General features: G+C 41.1%; 2 protein-coding genes across 5 annotated transcripts in view; one reads left to right on the top strand and one right to left on the bottom strand.

Annotated features, from left to right (window-relative positions):
* CAPN3 (calpain 3) overlaps positions 1-16638 on the bottom strand; it is a 31541-nt gene extending 14903 nt beyond the window's left edge. For 3 of the 4 annotated variants that reach the window (XM_005021679.6, XM_013101548.5, XM_027459506.3), the window contains exons 1-13: positions 16045-16638; positions 10660-10729; positions 9646-9764; positions 8793-8926; positions 8218-8386; positions 7431-7571; positions 4490-4573; positions 3985-4070; positions 3166-3243; positions 2551-2711; positions 1828-1997; positions 1208-1219; positions 161-369 (exon numbers count right to left, since the gene is read on the bottom strand). In XM_005021679.6, the coding sequence (XP_005021736.2) occupies positions 161-369; positions 1208-1219; positions 1828-1997; positions 2551-2711; positions 3166-3243; positions 3985-4070; positions 4490-4573; positions 7431-7571; positions 8218-8386; positions 8793-8926; positions 9646-9764; positions 10660-10729; positions 16045-16338 (1727 nt within the window). In that variant the 5' untranslated portion in view covers positions 16339-16638. Of the gene's footprint in view, positions 1-160; positions 370-1207; positions 1220-1827; positions 1998-2550; positions 2712-3165; positions 3244-3984; positions 4071-4489; positions 4574-7430; positions 7572-8217; positions 8387-8792; positions 8927-9645; positions 9765-10659; positions 10730-16044 lie in introns of those variants that run through there. The other variant, XM_021273845.4, reaches the window with a different exon arrangement.
* Positions 1-17529, top strand: part of ZNF106 (zinc finger protein 106) — a 120244-nt gene that overhangs the window by 53103 nt on the left and 49612 nt on the right. The gene's annotated exons all lie outside the window — the stretch shown is intronic.

The following is a 17529-nucleotide window of genomic DNA, read 5'->3' as shown; positions in this document are numbered from 1 at the left end:
TCTTGATAAACTATGAGGTAAGCTTGTGGAATTAAGTTCACAGCTTGGTGTTTCTAATGGGGTTAAGAAAATTAAGAGCAGGGTGTTGCAAACTGGGAAAATAACAGAGTAGTAAGCTCACCTCTACCTTTAGAGACAGATAAATAGATCTGCAACTTACTCTGAAAGACTTCTTTTCTCTGAGAAAACCCTCAGAATGAATTCTCCTTCCTGGTGGGGTTCATATGTTGATGGTATGACAACGTACTCGCTGGGAGGCAGCCGGAAGCGCTCAGAGATTTCTCTCATGTTTATGTAAGTCTTACTTCTAGCTTTGGAGGCATTGTAGAGGAAAAAATCCTTTTGCAAGTGGTGCTTAGTGCCATGCATCTGCAGAACAAAGGAATTAGCATGTCATCTTATCCATTTACCAGGTGGCTTCTCATGCAGGTACAATGTGGTCAGGACAGAAAACACAAATTCAGCAGCAGAAGCTTTTTTTTTTTTTTTTTTTTTTTTTGCTAAAGATACTTCATGAAAGGTATTCATTCAATATGAAGTCAAGAATTGTGGGCTAAAAACAAATACTAGTTTTCTTCTGCAGAAATAACTACCTTTTAAAATAAGTCTGTAAACACACCATTTACATTGTCAACTTTACATTTTTCAGGTAACACAGCCTTCACATTAGCTTATTTGCAGAACTTGTGGTGCCAATGATTCAGCTACTAGCAGGATCAGGACAACTCCATCTGTGCACTTCTAATGCATTTTCTTCAAAGGCTGAAAATATCATTTGTTTTCCAAACTGGTTCTGAGACTGTAGAGCAAACTCTAGGGCAGCTGGCACTATTTGCAGGAGGAAACAGAAGTGGTTTAAGGGTCTTCTGTGTGGGGTGTAATGTCCAAGTGCTAGCTGATGCTGCTTCCTGCAGTTTAGGTTCACCAACCAGCTGTGAAAGCTGTGCGTAGGCCTCATGTAGAATAGAATGGAAAAGAAGGACTGGGTAAGAGGTGCAGGTGTAAACAGGGTGTGAGTGAGAAGGAACTCAAAATGGCTCACAAAATATTACTAAACACTCAAAGCTGAAAGGTTATTGGTTTTACTTCTGTAACATCCTTGAAAAGGAAACTTGACCATTTTCCTACTGACTTGCAGACAGGTACAAAAGTAACACTAGCTATGAGAACACACCAAGAAGTCAGTCGGTTCCCATTCAGCTCATACCTCTTTGGGCACCTAAGGGAGAAACAAAGAGAAGAAACAGAGGTATTAGGTGAGTGCACTTGTTTATAGATCATATAGAAGGGCTTTCACATAGATTTCTGGGAATGCAACCAGTAATGAAAATGCTCCAAGTTATATAAATATTCTAAGCAATTTATTTTCCTTTCCAGATTTCTTAGGATCTATATGAGATCCCTTAAGATTTGAGCTAAATATGACTGAGCAAACTGACTTCCTGAAATCACTAGGGAGAAGGGTGTTGATCACTACCTTTGTCTTGGATATGCTTCCCTTTTTACATTCTCCCAATGGTCTGTTTAGTTTCAGCATGGATAAAGGGGAGATTGAAGTATATATGGGGGAAAAATATGTTAAAATCTGGCTTTAAGTCACTGTAAAAGCCTTAAAAAATGTGCTACTTATAGATAGGGTAAACCCTGAGGTTACTGTGGGCTAAATGATTATGAAGCCTTGAATTTCCTTCTTCTTTTCCATTCATTTCCTTGCAAAGTAAAAATTACAGTTCATGTAGTCAGGATGAACAATTCAGTGACTCTTGGTAAACGCATACTGCCAAAATGTGGGGATCTGATGCTAAGAACAAAGTCTAGAGCTGGTACCTCATAGATGGCAAAGCCAATGGTGTACAGGTTGGCTCCCAGCTTGCGTTCTTTCCTCCTGTTTTTCTGCATCAGTGCAACAAGGAAGCTGCAGATAACCTCTTCATCCTCAGGATCGTCATCTTCCTCCAGGAGCTTCAGACGATACTGGGGATTGGTCCAAAATGTATCTGTGAAATGCCACCAACAACCCGAAGCAAACATGTAAAGCTTCAGTTTTCTAACAATACTTATGACCAAATGATTCTAGTATTCCCTGTCTGCAGTTCCTGAGGGAAAGGATAGAATGGAGTTTTTGTTTATATTTTTTATATGTTTTTATTTATTTTCATGTGTTTTCAGTTTTACATAGTTATAAGGAAGATTTAAAATGAAGAATTAGCAGCTGACAAACATCCAAAGGACTGAAAGCTGGCAGAGTTTACCACTGGATTTCCCAAGTGAAATCTAGCTGATAGAATGGAATTGGTATCTCTTACCTGAGGCACTGCAAAGTATTTGAACAATGGTTTATCTTTGCCAGGCCTGCCTTTTTGGGTTTATGATGTACTGTCACAGACATGGTGACAGAAGATTTCCAGATGGAAAATCGCTTGGCTCATCCACTGAGGAATCAAAGATTTTCTATGGCTGAGCGCTGATCAGGTTCTAGTGTGATGTAGCCTGTGGGGTGTAATATAGTCCCTGTCAAAGTGATGATATCCCTTAAGACTCATTGCTCACCTGGATAATTGCGGCAGCCTCCAGCTGAGCAGCCTCTCACCCAGCGCCCTTCGTTGACTGACACAGTCCAGGTCTGGAGTTTATCAGCTTCCAGAGTATCAGGTGTGAGGTTACAGATCTCAAGTTTTGTGAAATGCCTCATGAAATCTTCAAAAGATATCCTGGAGGAAATGAGGGGAAGATGAATCTGAATGAATATACGTGGTGGGTGGTTAACTGAAAGATATATTGCTCCTGGAGAGATGGTAGAGAGTGACCCACATTACTGCTCCCGCTAGGGCAAGTTTGACATGGGAGCTCTGTGATTTCCTAATGTGTTTGACCTGTTGGTCAATTAACACAGGTACAGCTCCAAAATGGGGGACACCAAAATGAGAGGATGGTGCACAGGAAGGATAGAGAGCTTGAGAAGTGTGGGATAACTGGAGGGACTCTGCTGGTAGGACTCAATAAACCCTGGTGGGAGATGGAGATTGCAGAGCAGGGGTTATTTGGAAATATGAAGGGAAACAGATTACTGTGATAGTTTTAACACACTTAAGTAGTGTAGTATGAATCATTTTTGCTGTAGTTGCACATCCAGAGGAACACTTTTTTTTTGACTGATATTCTCACCAGAACTCCCCATCCTCCGCGATCTTGTGCTGCAGACGGACTTTCTCTGCTTCGTTAATGAAGTTCCACTCTTCTGATCTTCAAAGGAGTAAACAAGCTACATTACACTTTTGCAATACACAATTTTCTCTAAAATTTTCTGCTCTTTACTGTAAGTATCTGTTGTAGAATGACAACACTTGAATTTAATTGACAAAAAAACTTTCTTTGTGTAATCTGCAACTATTTGTTCTCAATGCTGCCCTCTCCACATGCTCAAACAGAGAAGGAATTGCTCTGCTCCTTTCCACCTTCACTTCAGACTTCCTACTAGCAGCTCTCAGAAATCTGTTATTTTATTTAGCATAAAGACAAAATTGCTTGCAGACTTTCACTGCCAGAGTAGCTGCACAAAATTCTTTTTGCAAAACATGATGAAAAGCTTCATCCAAACATGCTCATGTGCTGACATCTTGCTTCACTCAGTTTTTCCATAACTTGGAAGATTCTTCCCTGTAAATTCTTTAAATTCTTGATTTGCATATGAACATTGCTGACCTTGCTAGACAGTAAAAACAGACTAAATGTATCATTAGACCAGCTTTCCATTGGTTAAACCCCCTTCACTCAACATCTTTTCTACATGTAGATATGCTTTGCTTTCTACAGCTTTATCTAAGCACTGAAATGTGATGTTCTTCAAAATGCCAAAAAAGACCATTTAAATACCTCATTGTTAAATGCTAGGACCATGCATAAGCTGTCTAAGGGCAAATGAAGCTGCACTATTTTTCTTTTTTTTTTCAAATCAAGTTAAGCTGCTGGATACTTCTTACTCACTTATCACTCCAAGGTCCATTCCATTCCACCTGTCCCCAGGGGTTTCTCAACCTTACCAGGCGTATTTTTTCCCCTTTAAATGTTGTCTAATTGAAAGAGAAGGCAACAAAAATCAGCTCAATTATTTTGTGAGAAATAGGCTCAAAAAGGAAATGCTCTGTCTGACACATCCCTGATACCAGCTGCCCAAGTGGTGGTGATTTTTAACCCAGCCCAACCCGACTTGAACGAGTGCAGGAAGACTGTTAGACCAGGAGGTGGCCAGCAGTGGCCACCTTTGCCCATGCAGACCATGGAGGAACAATTGTTTACCTAGAAAGTCAAAACTTGGGTTTGTTTCTCCACAAAGCTGCTCTTTTATTTAATTATTAGATTTCTTTCTTTCATAATTCATCTCCCCCTCCTCTCCTTTTTTGCTCCCAATCCACAACTTTGCTAGTGTGCATGACTCTAGGCCATTCTAGAACACAGGTCCCCACAGTAGGAGAAAAGGGACCATACATACCTCTTCCACAGCTGTGACAGAGTAGGCATGACCTTTGACCAGTCCGCAAGACATCCGGGTTTCATACTGCATTGGCACTATGGTCTGTTAAACACAGGATAAAAATTTGTGAAAGACACATGAAGCACAGATAGCTGCTCTGAGGCAGGAGGGAGAATGACACTGTTCAGGTGACAAAGTCTTTTTTGTCTTATTCCCTTTTTCCCATTTATCAAGGTGACCAAACTTAGTGCACACAGAATTAATATTATTGATTAAAAAGGAGTTAAAAATGAATTATAAGAGCAAAAAGTTAATAATACTCATTGTAAAAGACATTTTATGTTTTACTTGTTCCCCTTTTTGTAGTTCGCTTTTTTTTTTTTCCACTCAGAACATGCTAGTATATAGCATGATTAATTTTTCTATTAGTAGGACTGTTCAGCCTGAGGTAGTATGTTCTTCTACAGCTCAGTAAAGTTATTGCAGATAAAACAGGGAGCACCTCAGCACGTATTAGAATACTTTCATCTTTGCACACTGCTGCAACCTTATCACAACAACATTTTTAAAAAAAGAAAAACTGTTTCACAGACTTTGTACTAAATTAGACTATTAAAAAAAAATAATCTCCAGTAGAGATACACATTTTATTCCACAATCCTGTGACTGTATTTTTTTTTTTTTATCTGTCACACAGGAAGGATGTAGCTTTCTTCAGCAGGTATAAATAAATTTTCTCTCTTGGTAATCAACTGTTACAGTGTCTGATGCATTTTTATTTGTAAGTCTGAAAATACTATTTATCTGGGAGATAAAGAATTGGGAGCAGGGTGGCAGGTTTATATAGTTCAGTATCCTTGCAGGAGAAATCACCGAAAAGAGTGGGAAAGGAAGGCTACACTAAGTGCAGGTGGATCATGTGTGAAACTTCCCTTCCTTAATTCCCTCACAGAGAAATGACAGTGAGGCCCTGCCAGTAACTCTTCCATCTGTTTTTTGATACATCTGAGGACATGAGAAAGTCAGGGCTGGAAATGGAGAATTAGTAAGGTCACGCAGTTACATTCTCAGGTTGCGCAGGGAGGAATCTCATCCAAATACTTCCTGGCTGTCACAGTTATTTTCCATTATTTCCTTTCTGCTCTTGTTTCTTTTATCTTGCTCTAGATTCTATACACTTTCTATCTGTTACCTCCTATCTATTTTCATTTTTCTTAATTTCTCTTCATGTTGTCACCTTCATTACTTAGCAGACCCCCTTTTACTTTTCCCTATTTAATAGTATTATTTTCTGTTGCTGGTATCCTGATCTGCTTCTCTGGAGTGCTTCTGAAGTATGCATTGTCTGCCTCTTTCCATCAAGAGCCATGATATTTTCTAGTGATGGCTTGGGAGTGTAACAACCAGCAGCAAAACACAGCAACTATAGAAAGAGTTTTGTAACCTTCCAACCTTTGGCAGTCACCGAGGGGGAAATTCCCCTCAGAACGCGGGTGATTTGGACAGTCATGCGTGCAAAAGAAGACAACCAAATGGGGCTTTCCCAAAGAATTACATCATTTCAGTCTTTCAAGAAGACTAAATATGGATGACTAAAGCAGAAAAAATGGCTGCTACTGCTGCAAATGCAGAAGAGTTTGCACAATCAAAAATTTTAGAAATGTAATATGCTTTTTTAGGTGTATTTTTCTTTTCTCTATAAAGCGAGAGAAGTAATTTCTGTCACTGAAATGCAGCTCCCTAAAAAGTCAAGGTATGACTGTTGAGGGATTTTTGAAACAGCAAAGATCCCATGGCTTGCTGCAGCTGAATTTCATTGCCCAGCTGAGGAATTTAGAAGAGTATTGTTGCCAGCAGCTGGCTTCAAGGACAAGGTCTATGTGACTGCTAATCACAAGGGGGTTGTTTTCTTGCAGGTGGGGTTGTTTTCGTGCAGTTGTGCTTTTTACCAATAATCTTGTGTGAGTCACTATCGGCCCCTGTTAAGTTCACTATACATGTAAAAGTCAGGCTATTCAGGTAATAAAGAGAGCATGATCTGACCGTACTGGTGTCTGTTGTGTTTTCGGACGTTCTTCCTGCAACATATGACAACTGTCTCATAGAGAGAAAGGGGCAGCAATGTGTCCATTTACAGATTTGGAAGCTTTCAAGTTTCAAGTTAAGATATGGGATTTTCATTTAGTGTAACAACCCTCTCTTTATTTTTCTAGATACCAAGCAACTTCAGAGTACCATTTTTTTTTCATAGCACACACAAAGCTAGACGTGTTTCTCCTTTTCCATGTTGTGCTTTTAAAATTAGGATCTTAAAGGCAGTAATCTAGTAAGAGCTCTCCACCTATATCTGAGTGTTCGCTCAATCCAAGTCCACCCCAAGGGCAGACCCCTCCATTTGTGGGCAGTGTTCCATAGTGCTTTGTTACAAAGTAAGTTCAACAAGAGCTTTTGTGCCTGGAGTGAGAGCTATACAGAGCTTGCTTTTAATTTCTTTTGAGCACACCCCCACACGCTCTGGGAACTTGTTCCATCCTAATATTTTAATTCTCTCACTCTTTACATCCTCTGCAATTGAGGGACTTGCTAAAATGTGTTAATAGTTTCCTGTTACTAAATGTAATGACAAATGTGGAACTTGGATGTATTTTATGTGACTCTGCTTTCATTTCTACTGTACAATTAAGCTCTGGAAATTAGAAGCTTGTACCAAAAGTCAGCAGCCCTTTGCCTCAGTATCAGCAAAGCCCTCTAGACAGGTGTATCAGTGATGGATACACTTGAAAGGACTGAAGTCCTTAAACATGTATGTCAAATAGCATTGAAAAGAACAGATCTTTACCTTTGGGATAATTCAGTGAAGTAAAATAAGGGTTTCAAATTTTCAGAGATATGTTTCTCTGACGGTTCTATTTGTAAATGAAAGTGCTGTGAAATTAACTGCTTCTAGAAATGTACAAACCCAGGCTGGCCTTTCATCTGTCCCCTGGTAGTCCACAGTGGGGTGAGACATCTGTGCATTTTCTAGATTCTTCACCATTCGAGCAATCATTTCACCAATGTCGCTTCTAGGAGCTGATCCGTAGGAAAAGCCTAGGTTATCCTGAGACAGAGAATAGCAGAAAAGTTCAGTGTGGAAAGAGGAGGCAGGGAGAGCAGAGAAATAATGCAAGAAAGAGGAGTGTTGTTGTTGTTTGTTTTGTTTAAAAAAGCCTTGATAGCTTTTCTTCTTCTATCTCTTCTAGATGGTCCATACTTATCTACAGTGGTTGGTATCACCTGTTGTTCTGCTTTTATTGCTATGTCACACTAGTTATTGAAACTAATAGTTTTTTACTTTCATTTCTAAATTAGTCACAATGAATATAGATGATCTAAGGCTATGTTGGGAATCAAGGGATTATCATTTGGACACTTTTAGCATCTTTGACGTGAAGATTTGCATCTCAACCAAGTTGCAGCACCCCCCTACTAACCCCTTTTTACTTGAGGTGAAGGCACTGAGAGGGGGGTGCTGTTTTTGTTGATTGGACCCCTTCTTCTGACCTCCCTCTTCTGCTTCTGTTCACTTCCCTTTTGGTGCTTGCCGTTCTCTAATTATAGGTGTTTAGTGCAGGCTGCCCTGTCTCCTACAAATGGATGTTTATGTGGACTAAACCAAGCTGTTCCAAAAGTTGGTATATATTTGATTACAAATGGAGATTTTTGCCATAGCTTAAGGGTTATCTGCCAAGTTTATATGGACTCACATCAATAGAGCTGGCCATGAGGGATCCTCTGGCAATGGCATGTTTCATGATTTTATAGATATCTTTAGGAGCATCCTTTATCTCATAGAACTCTGTCACTCCTCCAGTGAAGTCCTCCATGGCCTCTGTGGTGTTTCCTCCTTTCAAAGCTTCGTAGGACCCATGGAGTCTTGGAATGAGAAAAGAACAGCAGGAGTCTCTTTTACATAGATTAAGATATGTACATGTATATACTATGTATTTTTTCTCTTATACGTAATATATTTATCTACTGTGTGCATGTATAAATACGTATACATATACTACATGGATTTGTTTGGTAACCCTTAAATTTACAGTTTCAAAAATTGCCACCTGCAAATAAAAAAAATATGTTGAAAATAAAATGTAGCCTTCTGAATGAGTACCCTGAAAATATGCTTTACCCTATCCCTAATTCTGATCCACTAGACTCTATTCAAAAAGGCAGTGGTATGTGCAGAGCCCATCTATGTGTACATGACAAGTTCTGTACGGGATTTTAGCCACCTCCCCAACCACAGGGAGTGTGGCATGGTGCATCACTTTGCTCTTACTTTGCATAGGCCTTTTCCAGGAGAGCGCTCCAGAACTCGTTGCGTTGGGAGGACTTGGTGAAGACCAGCTGGTTGTTGTATGTGGGTAGGCAGTCATCAATGATGACATCCACCCAGTCTCCATAGCGCCAAAACTGAATGAAGGCAAACAGAAAAACCTCTGGGTTCATTCTTTGCAGAGAGGAGGAAGCCTGGCTGAAAAGCTGCTCTGGTTTATACTGAATCTCAGATCCTTCAGATTTAGCTGATGCTCCTGCAGCCGCCTGGATTTTGGACAAGCATGGGGAAAGGCCTGTGGCTGGGGTGAAGCTGTGCTGCCAGGTCCTGCAGTACAGGACCAAAAAGCAATGACATGGGGAGGGAGGCAGCTGTACTGAAATACCTAGGGCAATGCATCCATCTTAAGGGAGTCTCTTAAGAGAACCATGGGGAATATGTAGAGCAGCCATCCTTTTCTGGGAAAAAAAAATAAATAAAAAATCAGTTCTTCAAGAACTTGTTTTTGACAGAGAGCAGCTGCTTGTGGGTCTAAAAATAGATGCTCTTGCCAACCAGTGTCTTTGTGCTGGCTGTAGCACTGAATCAGATCAGCAAGGCAGGACTGAGCACCTGTTGGTTTCCTTTACACACGGGCCATGCTGATCTGCACATGCTTCATTGGTGGGTTAATGCTCCCTGATTGCCCTTCTGTGACTGCCCTGTTGGAAGAGTTTAGGGTGAGGGAATTTAATCCTTATTCCTTCTCTGTTCTTGCTCACGCTTTCTTAGAGTGGAGAAAGGAAAGGGAACAGGGTACTAAGAGCTGAGCTCTGAATATAATTAGATTTGCTTTCTGCTAGACGAAGGGACTCACCTGAAAGTGAAAGATGCCAGCATAGTTTTGAATAAAGGACTGGTCATGAGGTATAACTCTGCAGAGCAGTTTTTTATTCAGTGTCAGACAAGCAATGGCAGCCAGGAACCAGCAGTCACCTGTAAAAAAGAGGAAGCAGCAGATAAAAATAAGGGACAGAGCAGCTAGAATCAGAGGGAAAAGCTAATGTACTGCGAAACGATACATTAGTTCTTAGTACAGCATGCCATGGCCTTTCAGTAAAGGGCTGTTCTCAATGTGTTCTGCAGTACTTGAGCACTTCTTATTTATGCTGCGGAAGTGCTCGTTGGCACCATTGGCTACATACACCTGTTAAACAGAATGGAAAGATTAATACATATTAGGAAGACAGTCAGGGGAGATGTTATAAAACCTGAGAGGTTTTAAAACCTGAGAGTTATAAAACCCGAAAAGCTGAGAGGGGAATGACTTCCCAAAGCAGTGCAGGTAAGCACCATATGGATGGCAGTTGCAGAGGTGTCACTTGTACCTGAGTAGTGGTTTAATATATCAAAGTATTTTTGAGCTTCTGAGCTTAGGTTCTTCAGTATAGGGATTGTCCTTGACTACAAGGCACACTTAGCTGAAGACCTCCAGAAGCTCCTGTTTGAAAATAACAAGACTAAACACCTGAAACAATACAATAGTGGTAGCTGATGATATTTTAATCCAAGTCAAGTAACTCCTTATCTCTTATTCTTATCTTGACTTATTTTGTTCATCCTCTATGCTTGAGAAAAAGACCAAGTTTTGCCAGATGGTGCTTTGTAACACAGTCATGAAATTAGCTGATGAAAAACAGAGTTGTTTGCTCAAAGTTCTTTCCTAGACTGGTAGTAGGCAGATATCACCATTTTGCTATAGAGAAAGAATTAGTAGATGTGTGGTACTATACTGAGAGAATTTAAAATGTCACCTTGGAAGCAAAAGTAAATTGAGAGCTAAACTCTGATGCAGACTGAAAAGTACAGGGAAGAAGTAACAATTTCATACCTAATTCTCCTTGGCAGATATCTGTTCTGTTAGCTCCACCAATAATAAATCGTGGATTCTCACAGATTTCCTGTAAAATACAAACAGATTGAGAAGTAAAAGCATGTTTTGGGATACCTCTTTTCCACAGAAATAAAGGCTGTTTTAGGATAATGGTTTTTCTGTAAGACAGTTTGTGGATATGAAAATCTCTTTTAGATTTTCATCTGTAGAGCTTCACTAATGAAATATTTTAGAATCTCAATATTCCAAATTTCAGGCAGCAGAGGGAAGGACTATGTAGGAAGTACCAGCAAATGGAGGTGGGACTATTGCAGTGTTTGCACAGAACCTTTTCCATATCCATTACATCGTTGGTTCTCAAGTGGGATGAAAACCCCCACAGGGTTTGGAAAGCCAAGGAAAGAAGTAGGTATAATCTGTCCTACAGGGGGAAATAAACTATCTCTAATGTCTCTGCTTTATCCTGTCCCTCACACTCAAATACTTGGTTTTGGGAGGAAAAGGAAGACACCTAACTTTTGGACCATCACTTGTGAGTGTACAAAAAGGAAGATATTGCAATTTGAGGACTAGTTTCCTGAGCAGCTGCAAATGGGGAAGAAGACATAGTCCAAGAACCTGTCTTTCTGGAAGATCACAGGGATGGAATGGGAAGGAGAATGAGAATACAACTGATAATTGCTTGTGTGAGTGGAAAAATTGGCTGTACAGGTGGCTGATGCTACCTCTGTGGACTGAAACATTCCCCCATGTCATCAGGGTAGCCCTGGATTTTCCCAGACTCATATTTCAAGTCTAATAGTTACACTTGGCTTCGACCCATTTTTTGCCCCATTGCAGTGTCCAGGAGGGTTGCTTTGATGTAACTATTTGGATTAGTCATGGAGCCAGATAGAGACCATCTCTTCCGGCTCCCTGCAGCAATTGCCTTACTCTCCCTGCAGAAGGGAATGGAGGGATTGTCCTGTTATTTCAAGCCTCAGTCAGCTGTTCTGAGGTCCAGTTCTGTCAAGGAAGCTGTTTGAGATAACTTCATGCTGTTCTCCACCCACTAGCTTCCTCACATTGTCATGGTTCTGTCTTGAAAACTAGCTGTGAGATATCAGGCTTTGGGATTTTTTTTCCCTCCACCAATCTGCGTTTATGTCCTGACCCTGCTACTACTGAAGTAACCAGCTCTGGAATTCAGCATGCTGTATTTTAGTTGAAAGTAGTTAGATGATGCTTAATTGTTTCCAAAGATTAAATGTGCATTGATGATTGATTGCTATGCAGTGCAATTTATTACATCTTGAGCTCATTTGCTTTGGAGGATGATCTGTGAAGGAATACAAAGGAGGGAATCATACATTTGCCATATGGACTGATTTTGGGCATGACCAAAATGCTTTTCTTGCATTTTTTTCATGGTGGCTAGATGCTTTTAGTACACTCTGGATATTCTTTCAATATTGTATTACTCTGCTTCATCTCCAGCTGTGCTAGTTGTGCCGAGTACAGACAAGATTGCAGGGAAAGGTTTCAACATCTTCCAAGGCTGATGAGAAACAGTCAGCAGAACAAGACAACCTGGTGTTTAAGATGCAGCTAATTCATCTGATCTTCCAGTCCTCCTGGCTGAGCAACAGGTTGCTCCTCATCTCTGAGGTCAAGTTACCACAGACAATTCCAATAGAATGCCCCTCACTGATACCATCATTCATCTAGAGTCTCCTCTGATCAGTTTATTAATAAATAAAATAAATATAAATAGTCTATAGACCATAGACTATGGTTTTCTAAGTAAATTCCCTAAACTCATTCCATAAAGCAGTGGAAGCATCTTCTTGGCCAAAGAGAATTTGTAGGCTGCTGCTTTTCTCTTAGCCCCTTACGGTCCAGACCTTGTTTGCCATGACATGGCTGCACTGCAGGCTTCAAGGCAGAGCCCACCCTTGTCAGACACCAAGCTGGTTGTAGAGTTAGAGTTGGATTCCCCTAATCTGAAAGTCCTGCCTTGGTGGTACTAAACAATGTCCTTGTTTTGTGGTAGCAGTGTCCTCATCTCCCAGAGCTAACGTGAAATTTCCAGGGGAAAGCAGGACATCAACCTAGGAGCTGCTAGCGATCTCATTTTATGACAAGAAACCTATGCTTCCCTGTGACCTAGTTCAATGTAACATTAAACAGACTGTTTCAGATGCCCTTGTCACTGCCACAGGCTGATAAACCATACTGTACACCTCAGTAGCCTGGTCAGGTGAGGCATTGAAGCTTCCTCTGGCTGCTCTCAGCTGGAGGGCCAATTCCCTCTGTGTACGGGGCCTGCAGCTCAGCAGGACAAGGCCGCCACAGCTGTTGCTTGGATTTAACCCAAGCTGTGCTTGCGAGGTCCTCTCTTCATGTTCAGGTCATGGCACGGCCATCACAGTATAGAATTACAGAGGCTTCTTTGCCACCCCCGTAGCAGGCTTCATAGCTGCCCCATGTGGCAGCCGTCCCTTTGACGGTGATACTCCTCGTGACCTCCCTGCCCAATTGCTTTCAGAGGCACTGGCAGAGGAGCTGATCCCTGGGGAGTCCCAACTGTGAAGGGAAGAGCCCGCAGGGCTAGATGCAGGATAGCAGGGGGGTAGCTCCAGGGGGATCTTGTCCCTGATGTGGGATCCTGCCCAAATCCCGGAAAAAGCAGCAGGCATTCCTTGTGTTAGTACGTGATGCTGAGGCCTCAATTCAGCAATGCTGTTCAGCTGCGGAACATTGCTGCTACCAGTGCTTGGTTACAGTGTTTGTGAATGGCAGATACACGCCCTTTAGACTGACTGTGATTCCTTGAAAAATACTTGGAATTTCTGGAGAAATGTTCATTCAACAATCCCATGTGGATTTGTGTCATGGAAAATAGTGCTCATTTACTACATCACTCTTTCATGGATATTAACATTCTCCTACATTAATCTTTTTTGTTGAGAGAGAAGTTGGATATAAATTGGTTGCATGGCATGGCTAAGCTGACACAGAAAGCCAGAGGCAGTCAGGAACAGATCACTTCTTTCCCGGCTCTGTTTCAAACAAGATCTTATCTCACATGGACCACTTGTTTATTTGCTATTTCTGGGAGTTAAGTGATATATGCAATACACTATAGGGAAAGGATTTAGAGTGAAGCAAGTATTAAGATACTCTCTTGGCACTTACTGAACGGTCTGGTATTTTGTTTTCTTTTAGAATATGTTCTCAAATTCAATGTGAACTTCAAATCAATTTCAAATTACTATTTTATAAGACTACAGTTTATGAACTAGCCACTTCCTTTGCCAAAAAAAAACCAAAAAAAAACAAAAAACAACCAAAAACAAACAAACAAACAAAAAAATTACAGTTTGATAAGAAGAAATGTTTTCCATATCTTTATGGTATTATAAAACATATGTTTTGAGTCTGTGATGTTCTTTAATACACCTGTCATGTCTATTCCTGTGTGGGATATTATCAGACATGCCCTGCTGACAGTGATAAAGTCTTCAGTTTCAAAGTCCAATAAAACAAAGATTTGTGTCAATCTGAGATCTGCATATATAGGTTGCTTGCATCAGGTTTCAAGAGAAATTTAATTTTTCAGTCATGGTATGGGTTCATTGTAAAAGAAGCAAGCATCACATGCCGCTCTTCCCTGTTTGGGGACCTGCTGGGTACAGCAATGGCCTGAATTACAGGGTGGCTTTAAAACAAACATTTTTGTAGCAGAAGGCACAGGCATCTCAACCACCAAGGCCTTGTGGGCCCCAGGCAGGGCAGCCACCCATGTCAGGGTCAGGAACAACTGGTTCTGTGACCCCTAGCATGCCAGAACTCAGCAGGCCATGACCCCTACTCTCTGGAGCCCCTGCATCTGCTCCAACCTGTGACTGGTATCAAGGATACATCATTTGCCTGACTCTTGTGTTGCAAAAACAAAGATGGCTTTGGTTTTGGTATTTAGACTGTATTTTGAGTTTTATACAGTCTCAGATGTGTTGTAGCTATGTGAATAGTAAGTATGGATGAGAAAAAAAATCATTGTTAGTAACTGGCCTAAATAAATACCTTTGGGATAGAGATCCTGAAGTCTGAACCTTTCTAAAAAACAGGCTTGATTTGCACATGCTCATTTATATTAGTCAAAGGTGATGGTGCATTGAGTTTTGATGTTTTGATATTTTCATATTCACACTTGCAGACTGTTTGCCCTAGGTTGCTGGTACCCATCCACTATAGTACCATACCAAACCACATTCCTCCCTGTAGAAATACGGGTAATCCCACCCTTTTAAGACGACTGGTCATGGCTGCATTTAGCTCATTCACATCCATTTCCGGGAGCTGATGCAGCTGAGGTGGTGATGATGATGAAGGCGTGGAGCTGCACCCTGCCATGTGATAGCACAGATGCACAGGGCATCCAGATGTCCCTCACTCTGCTGTGAGGGCAGCATACAGCCTGCCTCTCGTTGCGTAACAGCCACCCACTAGAGTGCCTGCTCTTTTGCTATTTATTTATGTTCCTGTAGTCGGTATTATCTATCTGTGCTAACTTTGTCCCTGAAGTACAGATTTCAGTGTTGGAGAGGTGTGGCTTCTGAGGGAGCCAGGGAAGCTCCTCAGAACCACATTCTTGTCATGCAGGGGACAAGGGGACATTCCAGGATTGGCTTGCTAGAGGACAGCAGATGCCCAGCAGGAATGACAGAGAAAGAGGAAAACTAGCCCTGCAGTAGGACAGGGAATCAGTTATAAATTGAAGAATTATTCTTCCATGTGTGGTAAAGAAGGCAGCTGGCTGAGGAATGGCCACAAGACACTAAAAGGAAGGAGGATTTCTAAGCAGGAGTCTGTCCTCATAGTGATTGCAACACCCATACTCTTGGCAAGCATATAAAAAGCTAACCAACCTTCCCAAGTCTATTAAGCAATGTGGAGAACTAACAACTGAATAAAAGCATGTTTTGGAGTATCATCTGTCCTTTTATTTTCACAGATTAGGAAAACAGAATACAAAAGACAAGTTGTAATGAGGTACTGTTGAAACACTAAGCCTCAGCAAACCCAGGAGTATGTTGCAGAACAACAAGGACAATTTTTTTTCAGATGAGAAAATTCCTAGCAGGTCATGTAAGAATAAAATTAAGTCCCATCCTTCTACATACTTCCTTCAATTTTTCTGTTTTTATTGTATTTTGGCCATAAATACAGAAGTACATATACTTGCTAAGCTTCTAAAGCCTAGCTAGTTATCTTCCAGGAGAGCTCTAAGCAAATACACTTCCAGCTTATTCTCCTCTCAACCCCTTCTGCAAGAAGAATGCATGTTCAGGGTGAACAATTTACAGAAAACAAAAAATAATCAGCAAATGTGTTACTTACACGTGGTCTTTTCCATTCAAACTTGATGGGGATTTTCTGGCTGTAGAAGAGGGAACTCTCATTAGGTGGGAAATCAGGATCCTCATAGAGAATGTTTTTCTCCAGGCACTTCCTGTGAAGCTCTTCATAGGTCTTTTCCTTTACTTTGATAATGGGCTGGTTGCGACTTATAATGGCAGAATAAATCCCCCCTGTGCCCCCACCTGTACCTTCAGCTGTAGTGCTAACAGTAGCACTGGGAACTGACCCAGCAGCTGTCTGCTGAGCCACTGCTGCATTTATGGCGGACGGCATGGGAATCAGCCTTCGAGCAAGTGTTGAAAGAAAGCAAGATCTTGAAAACTAGAAGGAAATTTGTGAAAAGAGGAAGTTGCTCTTCCCCCTTTTTTCTTCCTGTTGAAAATCTCCTAGTCAGAGTTGTAAGCGATGAAATTCCTTGTGATTGAGCACATCGTGCATCTTCTCAAAGGGCAGCAGTATTTTGTTGTAAGAAGCTGGAATTTGTTCCTTGATGTGGCACAAGGTAATTTGTAGGCTTACTCCTGTGCTGGAGTTGTACTATCTACAGCATGTTTGCTGGCCCTGTGTGTAGGAACACTGAGAAGAGGCGAGCTTTAACCAGTGAAATCTAAAAATATCTACGGGCAAGGAGTGAGAGAGAGGGAAAGTGATAGGGAGGGGGTTAGCATGGTGGTGTCAGTCTGCTGCACAGCTTATGCTGAGGCCAGGAGCTGTGTGCAGCCTGACTCCTGGTGCATGCAGCTCCTCTTTTCCTTTGCTAGAGAGAAAAAAACTCCCACTGGTTTGGGAACGTATTCATGAGGTCTCCCTAGCCAATAAACTAGTCCTAACTCTCCTTAAGGAACTGTTGTACTTGACTTGTTGTTTCTACTCTTTGCTACAGAAGAAAAAAAAATGTTGAGATGATTATCTGAAGACACAGTCCCAATAGCAAAACCAGTAATTTTATTTGATGCTACTGAGGCCATTTCAACACCTGCCAGCTGGGAGTTGGATCCTCCAGGTAACATCAGAGAGAGCAGCTTGCGAGCGCTAAGATTCACTTAGTGATACCTACTTCCCATGTGAGAAGGACCTTTTCATACAGGGGCAGTAAAATTTGTAAGGGGCCCAGTATGGAAACTGGTCCATTCTGTGTGTGTTAGGATATACCAGTCTTAGAGATGTCTGACTTGAAACATTTATTATGTAACACAAGATTGGGGCGAGGGATAAATTCAGTGTCTTTATGAAAGAAAATCAAGTTGCTCTTCCTTAATCCCATTGTTCTTCTCTATAAAAAGTTTTTTAATAGTTGACATTGTCTGTATGTCAAGAAAAGCCCCCTAAACCTTTACTTTTATTTTTGATTGTGAAGTCTTAAATCACACAGTGACATCAATGTTATTTTTGCCTAGTGAAACTAGTATCTAGAGTCTGGCTGATGTACGCATCGCTGACCTTTTGCTCTAATACTGTGGTATT

This window comes from Anas platyrhynchos, chromosome 5 (genome assembly GCF_047663525.1).
Source record: "Anas platyrhynchos isolate ZD024472 breed Pekin duck chromosome 5, IASCAAS_PekinDuck_T2T, whole genome shotgun sequence".
NCBI lineage: Eukaryota > Metazoa > Chordata > Aves > Anseriformes > Anatidae > Anas > Anas platyrhynchos.
This window is presented reverse-complemented; position numbering and strand designations above follow the sequence as displayed.